We start from the raw sequence: 15,558 nt of genomic DNA, 5'->3' as shown, positions 1-15,558 counted from the left end.
TCTACTTAGGACTTCCTCTAAATGTTTGATGTGTTCTTCGAATGTTTCTGAATATACGACGACATCGTCTAGGTAGTTGTACACTGTTTTGAATTTTAGATCTCCTAGTATCTGATCCAGGAGTCGAGTTAGTACTTGGGCTCCCGTGGCAAGTCCGAAAGGTACTACTGTGTATTGGTACAAGTTCCAAGGGACACAGAAGGCTGTGATGGGTTTTGAATCCGCAGTAAGGGGAATTTGGTGGTAGGCAGAATTTAGATCAAACACACTAAAATATTTGGCCTTACTGAACCAATGAAAAGCAGTATTTAGGTCTGGCAAAGGTATGTTTTGTATGACTATTTTCTCATTAACTTTTCTGTAATCAATTACACATCGTTGTTGATCCTTGCCCTTAGGCACCAGAAAAGCTGGGGAACTGTAGGCGGAGGTCGAGGGTTCGATTACCCCTTTTTCCAAAAGCTCCTGAACATGATTGCGCATCGTCTGCATCTTAGGGCCTAAAAATTGATAAGGGTGAGATCTCACTGGTATTTTATCCGCTAACTCAATTCGGTACTCGACTAAATTTGTGCGACCTAGTTTACTAGTCAAGACATCTGGAAAACTACTGCATAATTTATCAATGGCGGCCCGCTGCTGTGTATTAAGGTGCTCGTGTGAAGTGGTGTTACCCTGATCCAAGATGGCTGCCGTTGGCTCGGCCGGAACTGAAACTATTTGTTCAGGGGTCCCACAAGGAATATGATTACCCATGTTGAATTTGAAAACGAAATTCTTCGCCTGAAGATTAATGATTAGACCTGTCTTGGCGATGAAATCAGACCCGTAGATTAGGTCTGTGGCAAGTTGATCAGACACCAAAAATGGGAAATTCCATGAATATAAATCTATCTTCACCTTGATCACAACTGCTAACGTAATATTTAATGGCTGCTCTGAAGCTGTGAAACATTGTAACTTAGTGGTCTCAGTCCTTAGAATTAATTTGCTCTGTTTTAACTTGTTAAACAAACGCCCAGAAATTAGGCTGCGCGCTGATCCCGTATCAATTAGTCCCGGTACAGTGTGTTCGCCAATCGTTGTTACTGCATACGGAATTACTGTAGGAATATTGCCAAAAATTTGGTGGCACTTTCTCTTGCCCTTATTTGTAGGATCAACACACGTTTTACATGAGTACGTGTGCGTTGAATTACCATTTCCCTTATTTTTGTTATTTCTCCTGCTATTGTGCTTTCTTTGTTTATGTTTGTGACCTCGCTTGTTACTTTTATTCCTGGACTCCTTGTTGTTAGGATTATTGTTTTTGTGTAATGGTGTTTCTTGTGTACGGCCATTACTTGGCGCAAGTTGAACTTCCCACTTATAAGAAAAATTTTTAACACTTGAATTTTTCGGTGGCCCTGAATAAGGTTGTTCAGGCCACCGCGTTATGCGTTTTTTGGAGTGTCGCCATTTTGTTTGTTGTTTTTGTGGTAACACTGGGCCAGGGAATGCCCGTCTCTTTTACAGAAATTACAATGTGTATTTTGTTGATACCTCCCTTGTGGCCTTGAAGATAAAAATGTATTGCCCTGATGTTTCTGTGCTGCATTCTTATGTTGCGAATTACTGCGCTCCGTTCCCGCGCTGCTACCTTGTTGGCTAGCGAATGTGGCTTGTTTATTTCGCTGAAAGTCAGCGTATTCTATGTTTGTGGCGTGTACGCAAAGATCTAGTTCAGCATAATTTTGGGGGCGTGCCTGGAACACTGAGCGCGAGCGCTCCGCTGGGTTCAAACCGTCTAGAATCGTACTCACGACCTCTCTCTCGGAAACCTTTAGCCTGAGTACCTGGTTGGCTTTGCGTATGTCAGCCACGTAATTTGGCAAGGCTTCATTACGCTGCTGCAGTCGGTTAAACCACTCCAACCGGATGTTTGTGAGTAGCCTACTCGGTATACAAAAATTTAACACGTCTTCATGAAACTCGTCGAAAGTGAGGTCATTCTCAATGGCTGCCATGATCCTCTCACTTAGGGGAGCTTGGGTGTACGGGTAAACAATTTCAAAAATTTGTTTTTCGGGAATCCCTCCCTTTTGCCGTAGCTTTAACAAGACTCGAAGGAAATCAATCAGTTTGTGTGCGTCCAGACCCGACGCCTCTGGCAAATCCTTGAGTAGCCTTTCTACAGGATGGGTGATTTTTCCGTAGAAACTGTTGCCAGTTTCTGGGGCTGTCGTGCTCCGCAATACTGAGTCGTGGGGCTGAGCCGCGGCTCCTGCCGGCCAAGGTGAAGGCTGGTTTTGTGGCACCGGATGCGAATGAATCTGTTCCCGAGTCGCACCCGAGGGACTGACCTGTGGTGGAGTGATCTGGGGCGTTATGAGTGGCGGCTGCAAAACACCAGCACTCGGAAGTGGGGTGGTTTGCCATGAAGGAAACTGTGGTTGAAATTGAGCATAAGGGTTAAAATAGCCCTGAGTGGTCGGATACGGGAAAAACATGTTTGGTGGGTATGGTTGCGTCATGTGGTGTGCCATGGTTGGTAATCCCTGTGAAAAATTCACGCTAGTGACGGGGTGGGTTGTCACATGACTCGTTGTAATGTTTGTCGCCGCTGTCGTCGACTGCACAAGCGGCTCTGAATGAGTGGTAGATACGTGTATCGGTTGGTTTGGAAGCGACGTTAGTGGCTGTGAGTCAGGGGCTGCGTCTGGTAATTGCTCGTTTCCGTCTCCTGTCTGTTTACCGTCGCCCGTACTTCTGATTGTCGCGTGTCGGGTTGCTCTACTCCCAGGGGCAAGCTAGGAGCGTCCCCTTCCGGGAAGGCGGGACAATCGATGCCTAAAGCCTGTGCCTCAGCCACATAATGCTGACTGCGTCGTGGGTCTTCCAAAACGGCTGCTCTCGCCGCCAATTTTGAATGGAAACCTGCCGTCTGTTGCAAACATCGTTCTACCTCTTTTATATAAATTCCATGGAGAAGGTCTGCCGAAAGCTGTTTCAGGTTTTGCAAACGTCGGGTAACATGTTTTAGCCTGACTATATGTCGCTCGACATTGGGTAAATTTTCCTCCACATCTAGATAGCTTACGAAAGCCGATATATCATAAAACTTGGCGCAAGCCAGGTTGAATTCTTCAGTTACATCTAAATCCAAATTCGATACACTAGTGGGCACGCCATCATGAAGGGCGGCCCTGAGCCTCTTCCTGAGGACTTGCACATTGCCACTGGAGGGCCAATTGCGTAGCTGTAACTCATAGGTCAGCTCATCTGACAGCAATAACTCCGGCTTAAACATACTGCTCGGACGTAAATTACTGCTAATTAAAACAAAAATTTAACACACATGTACGATTCAAACGTACACCATAAATACTCCTCTCTTAACAACTATCTTAATTTTAAATACCTCATAAGGCTTCCTATATTAATATCAAATACCAACTAGCCCCAATGCGCGGGGAGTAAGTCACACTTTCAAGGTGGGGGGGTATGTGCCCAAACTTATTTGCGTATAAAGTTGCCGTACTACTCTGACAACTGCGCGAACGTCCCCTGTCAGCTTGACCTGCACCACCTGTATATGTCCACAAGGGGATTGACCTGTCACTCGCAAGGTCGTCTGCCACGACGGACAAGGAAGAGGGGTGTGCGGGAGGAAACGGCTGTGTCGTCGCCCTCAGATAACGGGCGTGTCGCTGGCTCAAGCGGGGTGATGGGAGGGGGGGGGGGGGACGCCAGCTGAGCCGAGTGATAAGACACGTCTCGCTGCCGGCCTGCTAGCGGACGGCACGCCTTGACTTCTTGCGCCGCGCGCAGACTAAGTCCACACGGGCCTTTAAAACTCAATCATAACTTTAAAATAGAAAAGCAATATAACTACCGGGTGTACCAGCGATCAGTTCACAATGTTATTATTACAAACTTGCTATCACAAAATTTAATTAATTTTTTTTATATTTATTATTATTATTATTATTTTTTTTTAGGTATGCCTACTCGATTTAGGTATGCCTATAGACCAAACAATGCTCTGCTACCAATTGTCACGCCCCTCGTGCCTCAAAATTAGATTATTTTAAATTAATTAAAAAAAGAGCCGTGGAAACTGCTGGGTAAGAAAAATGAGACAAATAAGTTATTGACCAGAGGTGGCACGAGGTGGAGAACAAGATAATTTGGAACTCCCTGACACAAGCAACTGGGGAGCTGGTGGATCTTTTAAGGGAACAAGGTATATCATAAATAAATTAACACTACACAAGTAGCTTGGTCTATAGGTTCCCTGTTTTATTATTAAGGAATTTTGTGTTCGTATTATTCAAACCTGACAATAAAAATCTTAGTAAATAACAAAGTTAAAGGGGGCGCCCCAGGAGTAATTAAAACAGTACATGTTACACCTTAGCAAAAATTATTACATAATTAAAATTTAAAAATTGCACCAAATTTGAATGTCCCAACAATTACATCGCTGATTAGTTTTATTGATTCTACATATTCTTGAGGAAAGCACTGTTCGCTGGTAGGCTATTCATTCGGTTGAGATAGTTCGTCGCTAGGTAAAGGGGAAATGTTGAAATTACATTACCACCCGGGGTCTTCAAACAATCACGTCGGGTAGTAGAAGCGTTTCTTCGAATGTGACCCACGGAACAGAAAAGGGGGGGGTGGTCACGAGATGAGACCAATCAATCTCTCCCCGTCATCGAACCCTGTCTGCAACAGTCCAAATCAAAACTGATTAGAACTGGTATACAGGCAGTCTATGGGGCAGAAAATGCCCGGAAAAAAAAATTTAAAGGGAAAAAGGAGGGTTCGCGAATTATCACTCACCAAAACAGGGGAGTTGCCCAGCACGCTGCAGTCGTGGAGTCAGCCAGGCTCGGGAGCTCGCGAATTGCGCGGCAGGACGCGGATGATTTCTTCATAATAATAAATTTCAAAGAGAAAAATTTCTAAGGCAAATAACTAAACTATGCAGACAGACTAATCTACTAGAATTAACTTGAGGGATAGCATCCCTTACACGAAGCGACTACATAGTCGTTAACGGTCGGATGAAATCTACCCGATTCGCCGATACTCGAGGGAGGTCTGTCTGCAGCCGCGACGCGAGTTGGTCTGTGCCGCGGTAAACGGCGTCTCGTAATTAAAAAGTGCCCCCCGGATCTAACAGGTGGAAGGGGGGGGGGTGTCTTGCCCGCCGAAAAATACCGAACTTGCCCAAACGCGGGCGGAAAAAAAAACTCTAGCAGGAGTTTTGAAGTTGGCCACACTGGGCGACCGTAGCGAACTCTGTCGAAGCAGGTCTGAGTTGAAAACAATCGACTCGACCACGGCGTCCATATAACTCAAGGCAAAGCAGGTGCTGCTCTCTGGCGCCCTAGAGGGTAGGCAAGCGGAGAAGTTTGCGAATTGGCCGCTAGGAAGCGCTTGTGATCAGTTTTGGCGCACTCGTTTTGCGAAGAGACCTTGGAAACGGTCACCGGTGTCCAGGGGGTTACGACCGGTCATTGGTCTTACTTGGAACTGAGAAGGGGGGGCAGAAATAGCCACTAAGGTGGGAACGCAGCTCCACTGGAGACTGCTTCGTGACGAGACATGCTTTTCTCAGCAGGCCTCTACAAGGTAGCAGCTTGCAGCCCAGGAGCTGCTCAAAGCAGTTTTGGTCGTGCAGGGAATTAAAATTACAAACTCGGGACGTGACTGCAGGCGAGAGAAATTTCAACCGGGCTGACCATGTCCACATTAGACAGCAAAATATCAGATTGGCCCCCTGGGAAGGGGCTTCGGTCCACTGGCACAAAGTTTAAATCCGTGGCGTACACCGGCCTAACAAAACGTAAATCACCCCCATTAACAACCAGATAAACTAAAAAAATTAGAAATCCCAAAAATTTAAAATTATAGAAAAAAAATTAAAAAAAGGTGACGAAATGCCTAATTTCCGGCACACTACTAATCAACAGTAAAAGCCTCTAATGAAACCAAACCATACGAGTGTTTTCATTTGCTGCTACTTGAAACCACAATCCACGTAACCTTTCCTACTGTCAGGGAGGTTAATTTTAAATTAGGTTTGTAAGAGGGCTGTGCCCCTCTGGCAAGTTCTTTTAGATAATTAGCCTGACGCTTCCACCGGACATTTATTATCAATAATTATGGTTTTGTTTTAAGCACAGCACCACGGTTACAGTTTTCATAAATAGCAAAGCTAATTTATTTAATCTGTTCCAAAATTGTGTAGGAAAATATACTTTATGTAATATAAATGCCTAGAATAACACTTAACTATAAATATGTCACACCATTTATCTTTATATGCCTTCCATCACACTTTGTATGATAAATACGACACCACGTATCGGGAGATATGTGGTTATGTACTTTATCGTCAGTCGGCTGGCTGACTTGCCCGCCTGGGCATGACCTTCAACTCACGTCGCGTACCTTTCCAAACCATCCTTTACTGACAGTGAAACCAATATTATTGTCTGTAAAGTTACATTATATTTTTCAAAAATTAAAGTGCTTATTCGCATATCACCACCTGGTTCACATCAATCCTGTCAGGCCAAAAATTATTTTTTTCATTGCAACATTCAGTAACAACCTTGTCCACGTGAATCATCTGTTCATGTTTGTTCTGGTACCTAATGTCAAATATATTCCCACTAGTACAACCAACAGCATCACACTTATATAAACTTTTGGTAAGAGTCCTTATTTCGTACGATTGTGCACACAGTTGACTTGCTTAAAACTAAAGTGCAACCAACATAAGCATGGCCTTCATGACAATCTGTGCGCCGTAATACTTATAGTTTTGTCTCTAATACTTGAACACGGTGCATTATGAGTGATCAAGCACGTACAGTTACCGGCAGATGAAAGGGCAGATGTTGCTTTTGTTTGAGTGAATTCCCTGCCACTGGCTAGACTGAGTTCACGGCCCGGTTTGTGGCAATTGATCCCGGCAGCCCCGGTCGTAGATCCATGTTATCACTGCAACTGGCACATGTTGGACTCGCTTCATGTTCGCACCACTTTCCTCTTCGCCTGCCGTAGCCGCGCCGCTCTAGCGCTGTCGACCACCTTGCGCAACACCAAAACAGGATCATCAACAGTGTGCATACCAAACTCCCTCATGCGCACATTTCTCACCTAATATCCTTGCTTGTTGCGGGCAATTTAACTCAAGCAAATTAAAATACACATGTAACCAAAAACAAAATATTTAAAAAAAAAATAATAGTTATGAAAAAACAGGTGCCATTTTAAAACTAAAATACAATTTAAACACCTGAAGTGCTATATTTTTGTGGTAGCATAAAAGTCAGTACTCTGTGCTGCTTGTTTGTTTGACTGCAGCCCGGGTGTGTGTAGGTTCCCCGGAGCGGCCGGCACTGCCAGCTTCTACCTGTGTCTGTCCTGGCCGCAGCCCTCCACGCTGGTCTCCAACGCCATGTTCCCTGTGCTGCTTGTTTGTTTGAGGGCAGCCCGTGTGTGTGTAGGTTCCCTGGAGAGGCCGGTCCTGCCAGCTTCTACCTGTGTCTGTCCTGGCCGCAGCCCTCCACGCTGGTCTCCAACGCCATGTTCCCTGTGCTGCTTGTTTGTTTGAGGGCAGCCCGTGTGTGTGTAGGTTCCCCGGAGCGGCCGGCACTGCCAGTTTCTACCTGTGTCTGTCCTGGCCGCAGCCCTCCACGCTGGTCTCCAACGCCATGTTCCCTGTGCTGCTTGTTTGTTTGAGGGCAGCCCGTGTGTGTGTAGGTTGCCCGGAGCGGCCGGCACTGCCAGCTTCTACCTGTGTCTGTCCTGGCCGCAGCCCTCCACGCTGGTCTCCAACGCCATGTTCCTTGTGCTGCTTGTTTGTTTGAGGGCAGCCCGTGTGTGTGTAGGTTCCCCGGAGCGGCCGGCACTGCTAGCTTCTACCTGTGTCTGTCCTGGCCGCAGCCCTCCACGCTGGTCTCCAACGCCATGTTCCTTGTGCTGCTTGTTTGTTTGAGGGCAGCCCGTGTGTGTGTATGTTCCCTGGAGCGGCCGGCACTGCTAGCTTCTACCTGTGTCTGTCCTGGCCGCAGCCCTCCACGCTGGTCTCCAACGCCATGTTCCCTGTGCTGCTTGTTTGTTTGAGGGCAGCCCGTGTGTGTGTAGGTTCCCCGGAGCGGCCGGCACTGCCAGCTTCTACCTGTGTCTGTCATGGCCGCAGCCCTCCACGCTGGTCTCCAACGCCATGTTCCCTGTGCTGCTTGTTTGTTTGAGGGCAGCCCGTGTGTGTGTAGGTTCCCTGGAGCGGCCGGCACTGCCAGTTTCTACCTGTGTCTGTCCTGGCCGCAGCCCTCCACGCTGGTCTCCAACGCCATGTTCCCTGTGCTGCTTGTTTGTTTGAGGGCAGCCCGTGTGTGTGTAGGTTCCCTGGAGCGGCCGGCACTGCCAGCTTCTACCTGTGTCTGTCCTGGCCGCAGCCCTCCACGCTGGTCTCCAACGCCATGTTCCCTGTGCTGCTTGTTTGTTTGAGGGCAGCCCGTGTGTGTGTAGGTTCCCCGGAGCGGCCGGCACTGCCAGCTTCTACCTGTGTCTGTCCTGGCCGCAGCCCTCCACGCTGGTCTCCAACGCCATGTTCCCTGTGCTGCTTGTTTGTTTGAGGGCAGCCCGTGTGTGTGTAGGTTCCCTGGAGCGGCCGGCACTGCTAGCTTCTACCTGTGTCTGTCCTGGCCGCAGCCCTCCACGCTGGTCTCCAACGCCATGTTCCCTGTGCTGCTTGTTTGTTTGAGGGCAGCCCGTGTGTGTGTAGGTTCCCCGGAGCGGCCGGCACTGCCAGCTTCTACCTGTGTCTGTCCTGGCCGCAGCCCTCCACGCTGGTCTCCAACGCCATGTTACCTGTGCTGCTTGTTTGTTTGAGGGCAGCCCGTGTGTGTGTAGGTTCCCCGGAGTGGCCGGCACTGCCAGCTTCTACCTGTGTCTGTCCTGGCCGCAGCCCTCCACGCTGGTCTCCAACGCCATGTTCCCTGTGCTGCTTGTTTGTTTGAGGGCAGCCCGTGTGTGTGTAGGTTCCCCGGAGCGGCCGGCACTGCCAGCTTCTACCTGTGTCTGTCCTGGCCGCAGCCCTCCACGCTGGTCTCCAACGCCATGTTCCCTGTGCTGCTTGTTTGTTTGAGGGCAGCCCGTGTGTGTGTAGGTTCCCCGGAGCGGCCGGCACTGCTAGCTTCTACCTGTGTCTGTCCAGGCCGCAGCCCTCCACGCTGGTCTCCAACGCCATGTTCCCTGTGCTGCTTGTTTGTTTGAGGGCAGCCCGTGTGTGTGTAGGTTCCCCGGAGCGGCCGGCACTGCTAGCTTCTACCTGTGTCTGTCCTGGCCGCAGCCCTCCACGCTGGTCTCCAACGCCATGTTCGGGGAGCTGCTGGCATGGGATCTCAGCGCACTGGACGATACTACCACCACCACCACCGCCACCAAGTACGCATCCCACTTTATCCGTGATTACAACCTCTTGGGACCGCGTACACCCCTCGAAGTAACACTTCCATTTCTGTGCTTTGAACAAAACACCAATACATTATGCGGTCATAGATTCAAAATAGGATGCACCAGAGGCAAATAATGGCAGCAACATTTTTAGTAAGGAACAGTGTCGGGAATTACTTTAGTACCAAAAATTAATTTTAATGGGAGTAGTGTTTTGATTAAAATGTTTATCAGCAAGCACACTTAACAGAATGGAATACAAATTATTTTGATTAACATAGAAATATGTACAGTAAAACCTTTTTGTTGAGACCCCATTTATTGCGACCACCTCTCTATTATAACCCGATTTCGAGGAACCGTGAAAAAATTGCCGAAAATCCGAAGAAAATCGGACTAAAATAAGTTTCTTGTGGTGAGTAGCGTGTTACTGCGTTTCTCTTGCCGAGTGCTGTACTGCCGTAGGCAGCGCATATATAAAAATAGATACCACTTCCTATCGACCGCTGTCAGCGCTTAACAACCCCCATTCCACGTCCCTTTGCCGGCAGGGTGCAGATAAAGGTTTTTGTGGCAACGTGTTTACGTTTACGCTTAGCTTTTTGCGGGTGTCTAGTGTGGTACGCAGTTAAGGCAAAGCTACCTGCTGGATTTCTCTTGATTTTGATTACTATCGGTTGACAGTACACAGCGACCGACTGGAAGCACGCCCGCCTCGACTTGTTTTAACTGCCGCAGTTATGTTTATTTTGACAGCTCAAGCAATTATCTTTTACCGTGGGTTGATAGAAAAAGGTTGCTTCACCCAGCATAAAAAAAAAAGGGCTACGCCACTTATTCCCCGCGCAGGAAACACACTGGCTGCCGTCTGTCTACCCCGCATTTATCTTTCTTCTAACATTCCACGTCTCGCCTCTCGCGCGAGCAATAACTAGGGCCACGATTATATGGTGAATCATGAAATCGCGAAATTTTCCGCTAATTTATATGGAAAATGCGAAAAAAGTGATTTTTAAGAAAAACCGCTAAATAACACCGAAATTACACAATACAAGTCTCTTATATTTTAATGTGAAAAGCTTGATAGTCAAGACTTGCCCGGGTCCTGGTTGATAAGCTGGAAAAATTTCCTGCCTTGCATTTCTATGTGTTTCCTCTAATCAGCTTTAGGGCGCCGTCGGGTCAGCGTGTGTGTTAGTCAAGCGGGATGATAAGAGCGACGCCCAATGGTAGTTCTAGCGCGGTAAAACCTGTAAGTGCAAGGCTCTGAACTGGCGCGCAGTCATCTCGTTCCCGTCAGATAACTGTGAAATTTGAGCGGTGATAAAGGTGTAATGCATTTCCCTCTGATACTTTCAAGAAATTTGTAACGGGGTTTTTACACCTAAAACTTCGAAAACATGCCTTTTAGCCATTTTATCTCAATAGAACCAGTTGGGCATTAACAAATTCTTAAATGCTTTTCGTAAACAGACTCCAGTCGGATATCTAGTGTAGTTTGGAAATCAGGTAGGTTTTTCGTGGCTGTGCGCGGCACACGACTGTAGTTGCCATGCGTCACGCGCCGAGAATGTTGTCCGGCAGGAAGGGTGATGATAGTTCATTTGCGGCAAAAATAAATTACGGCCCTGCTAAATTTTTCCATTAAATAAATTTCGAAGTTTCAGTGATTTTCCAGCGGAAATAATGTTGTGTAACTAACAAACAAATTGTATGAAAACAATTAACGGTAAATGGCTGTCGCGGGGGCCCTTAAAATTTTTTCATTTTACCAGAAATGGACTATACAAACCTTGCTTTCGTCGCACGCAGTTTGGTGAAGGGGAGGAAGGATGTTGACAGTTTCACATGCCAAAGGACGTTGAGGGAGGAGGGGGAGAGAGACACGATGGTTTGTATGCCTGGGAGGGATGAACCTTGAAGTCTGGACAAGGGAAGGAGAGGTAAGCCGTATGACGTCATGCATCCGCCGCCTGTGCCGCCGCCAGCCTGTCTAGACGAGATTCCCGCGCTCCCACTTACGTTGCACAAGCTACTGCTGCCGTATTGTTAAAGGAAATGTCCCATTATTTTTTTTTGTTATTCTTACATGAACATTATTGGAAGTATTAAAACCGACACAAAAATACGCTGTGTTAAAATTAACAGATTTTAATGATCTTTCATTTATTTTTTTTTAAATTTTTTTTCTTCTGATTTTCACATTTTGGTCAAAATGTACAATTTTTTGACGGTTCCCGAGATTGTATTCGTAAAATCACTGCTTCGTTTAATCTGGGGTTTGTGACATCGGGGTCTAGTGTATTTAACTACGGCAAGCAGAAAACGTACATGCAAAGTAACCAGTAAAAATAAACTGTCTATTGACATATTTTCTTTAGAGGTGGCCTGTAGGGCGACGGACTTGTCATGAAGGTTGAAGTGGGTTTAAAGCAAAGCCGTCTAGCATTATGAGTGACAGCATCCTGCCATTGTACGGCTGGTTTCTTAGCGAGTAGCGGTTTGGAGGGGGGGGGGGGGGGTTTGAAATGAACTGAAAATTTCGGAAAACATCTATTACGACCCTATTCCTGGGAACCGTGAGGGGTCGTTTCAGAGAGGTTTGACTGTATTTGATTAGCGCTCTGTTTTCCTGAGACGAGTTATGGAATTATTTTGGGAAGGGGGGGGTGGCTGGAAAACTAAGAAAAATTAATGAAAGTATCAGCATGTTAATGTACACACCATAGAAAGCGACTAGCTTGGTTGGTGTCAGTTAACAATGTGTGTAGAACCAAGGAATGCCTTGTTAAAGAGTTTTTGCTGTACTTTATATTCTGAAGACGTGCTGCAACTTGGCAAATTGACTTCTTTATTATTTGCTACAGTGGTTATTTACAGTCAGTTTAATCACCAGTTTAATTTTTAAAATTTATTGGGTTTTTAACACATTAATAGGGCCTGGAAAATTTCGGTGTTTTCAGTATGCAAAAAGCGGTACTTTCAAATTAGAAAAGCGGTGGTTTAAAGTCGGTATTTTCGTTATGCAATGGAAATTTTACCGGTATTTTAAATGTTGACTAAATTGTGCAGTTATTGAATTAAATAGTTTACATATTTAATAAACAATCCATGTATACTAGGAATAGACTAATATGCATAATAACAGCCAATTAAATCCAAAACAGTTACACAAAACAGACACGTTGCTATAGATGTTTGCAACTACAATTTTTCTTTTTTTTTTTCTGCTGCCGATGCCACATGCTTAGCCGAATTTAGGTGTTTGTCAATGGAATTTTTTGGGTTAAATGATACTTTAACCTTACGTGAGTATTAGTGATCTGCAAATATGTAGAATCCCGCGAGAATTCGGGCCAATTCCCCCCCCCCCCCCCCCCCCCCCCCCCCCCCATATATCCAAATACATAAAAAATCACCTTTGTTCGCATATATTTCATTATCAAATAGTCTATGGAGTAAAAAAGGCAACTTTTTAAAATTTATATTACACCTCGGACTCTCATACCCTGAACAATGGGTTCCGATAAATACTCGCGCTAAGTGAATTCGCGTCACCTGAGTTCGGCTATGCTAGCCGGCTGGTGGTTATTTTCGTTCAAAACGTGGCGAAGGAACTTGTGTGGATCAGGTAGAAAACATTCAGCTATAAACGAAAGATATAAGAACAATGCTATCCTGAAATGCTGTGACATGTTTTTGGAGTAGATAATCACAGCGACAGACTGACAGGATGCGCTCCCGCCCTGTCGTCAGCGATGTTTATTTTGACAGCTCAAGCAATTATCTTGTCCACGTCCCTTCACAGCGTAAAAAAAAAAGAATAAAAACACGGAATGCAGATGGAAAAGTAACTATGCAGTAAAATAAATATATTTACGGCCTTGCTAAATTTTTCTATTCAATAATGTTTGAGGTATTAGTGATTTTTCAGCAGAAACTGCTGTGTGACTAATAAACAAATTGTTTCATAATAACTTAAACTTATAAAGTATTTATTAACGGCGAAGGACAGTCGTATAAGCCTATAAAAATATTTATTTTCCCGAGAATGGACTATACAACCTGGCTTTTGTCGCACGCGGTGCGGGAGGGGAGGAGGATGCTGACAGTTTCTCACGCAGAAGGTTGAAATAAGGGAGGGAATGTGTTGAAATGTTAGATGGAATAAAAGGAAAAAGGGAAGGGGGGTGTTTTTACATGGTTTGTGGCTCTGGGAGGGATGAGCCTTGAAGAATTAGCAGGGGATGGGAGAGGTAAGCGTCACGGACGAGTTTCTTACGCTCTCGCAAAAGCTATCTCAGCGGCTTTTCGTGTGGGCCGGGCGGGTAAGATAACATGACAGCTGAGACAGCTTTTCGTGCGATAGTGGACGCGCCAAGCTCGGCTAGACACTGCCGCGTGAACAGTCTAGAGGGGTGGTATCTATTTTTAGCTGTCTTTTGTATGCCTGCCTGCTTACAGTACAGCTCTCACCAAGATAAACCTGAACACATAGCACCCAACAAAGTGTAACAGACTTGTTTTTCAGCTGATTTTACTAAAATTGTCAACTTTCTCTGCTCAAATTTTTCACGGTTTCTCAAAAAACGGTCGTATAAACGGAATGGACGCATCAGAGGGGGGTCGCATCGGCGGGATTCTACTGTAATGGTACTTTTCGGGGATATATTCGCAGTGTAATATATAAATGTTGTGGTTTTCGCGAATGTACTTACTTTTCGCGTTTTTATGCAAAATTCGCGATCGCGAAAAATTCCAGGCCCTACACATTAAACTTTTCTTCTGGAAAATACTAACGTGCATTTTACTTTATCATTATAATAATTAAGAAGGCCTGGTCTTACACGCCAGGTTGACTTCTTCATTTTCGTATCATAGTAGGTGAAGCACATGCTCTGGCCCTGTTTCTATGGTACACAGATAATATGGTACAAATTATGAAATGCTGTCTTATGTGAAATATATTACAAACATTATGGTATGCTATGTCAGAATATTGTAAGGCTGTGTTTGCAGTAGGTAGCAGCACGTCGCCGCAGGCTGTTAGCCGACACAGTCACTCGCGTGCTGGCGTCTCGGGCCGCGTCCAGGGAGACCCCCAGTGTCTCAGCAGGTCACCTCCACTCGCTTCCACTCCAGTCGCGTCGTTCCGCCAACAGCGAGTCTAGGTGCGCTGCAGTGTCCCCACGTAACATGACATGGTTATGTGACTGGGTTGCGTAGTGACGAGTGATGCAGCTCGGAGCTCGGAGGTCGGGCGGCGTCCCCTCGTTGACTCGCTGGAGTTCACACCTGCCTGCACACTGTCTTCTGTCTCAGTCTGGTTAGAAGAGGGAGTCACGGAGCTAGACAGTGCCTGAACATGGGTAAATTAATGTAGTCAGAATTCAACTTATAATCAGGGAAAAACCTTAACAGGGAATAATACCTTTGCAACATAGAGCCTTTTATATACATATCCAACAGCAGCAATTTAACTCCCACAGTGAAAAGTGTTAAGTATTTGACGGGGGCAGGGGTTTCAATGTTCGAAGTGTAGATGATTGAGAGTAGTGGGAACTAGAGTTATGAAAGTTCAGTGTGGAGGTGATGATAGAGTGTTGGGGTAGCTGGAGGTTTCTCAGCTCATCTTGGGAGGTGATAATTGAGAGTTGTGGGAGCTCATTGTGGAGGTGGTGATTTGGATTGGAGGTGCTGTAGGTTTCATAGTTCATGGTGGTGGTAGGGATTGGTAGTACAGTAGAATAAACGGAATGGTCGCAATAGAGAATTCGGGCGTAAAAATCCAAATACATAAAAAATCGCCTTTGACGTCAAGCAGCCGCTACCGCCAGCCTGGCCGGATGAGTTTCTTATGCTCTCGCAGAAGCTACCACACACAGCTGCTTTTCGTGCGGGCGGGTAAGATAACATGACAGCTGAGACAGCTTTTCGTGCGATAGTGGAAGCGCCGAGCTCGGCTAGACACTGCCGTGTGGACAGTCTAGAGGGGTGGTATCTATTTTTAGCCGTCTTTTGTATGCCTGCCTGCTTACAGTACAGCTCCCGCCAAGATAAACGTGAACACATAGCGCCCAACAAAGTGTAACAGACTTA

The 15,558-nt window shown here is 46.1% G+C and overlaps 1 protein-coding gene across 1 annotated transcript in view; it reads left to right on the top strand.

Annotated features, from left to right (window-relative positions):
* The window catches only part of LOC134535727 (gem-associated protein 5-like), a 212,626-nt gene that overhangs the window by 31,069 nt on the left and 165,999 nt on the right, over positions 1–15,558 (top strand). Inside the window, exon 4 of the mRNA XM_063374945.1 lies at positions 9,301–9,450. Within this exon, the coding sequence (XP_063231015.1) occupies positions 9,301–9,450 (150 nt within the window). The remainder of the gene's footprint in view (positions 1–9,300; positions 9,451–15,558) is intronic.

This window comes from Bacillus rossius, chromosome 10 (assembly GCF_032445375.1).
Source record: "Bacillus rossius redtenbacheri isolate Brsri chromosome 10, Brsri_v3, whole genome shotgun sequence".
Taxonomy (NCBI): Eukaryota; Metazoa; Arthropoda; class Insecta; order Phasmatodea; family Bacillidae; genus Bacillus; species Bacillus rossius.
The sequence above is the reverse complement of the archived record's forward strand: the minus strand, read 5'-3'. Positions and strand labels throughout refer to the sequence as shown.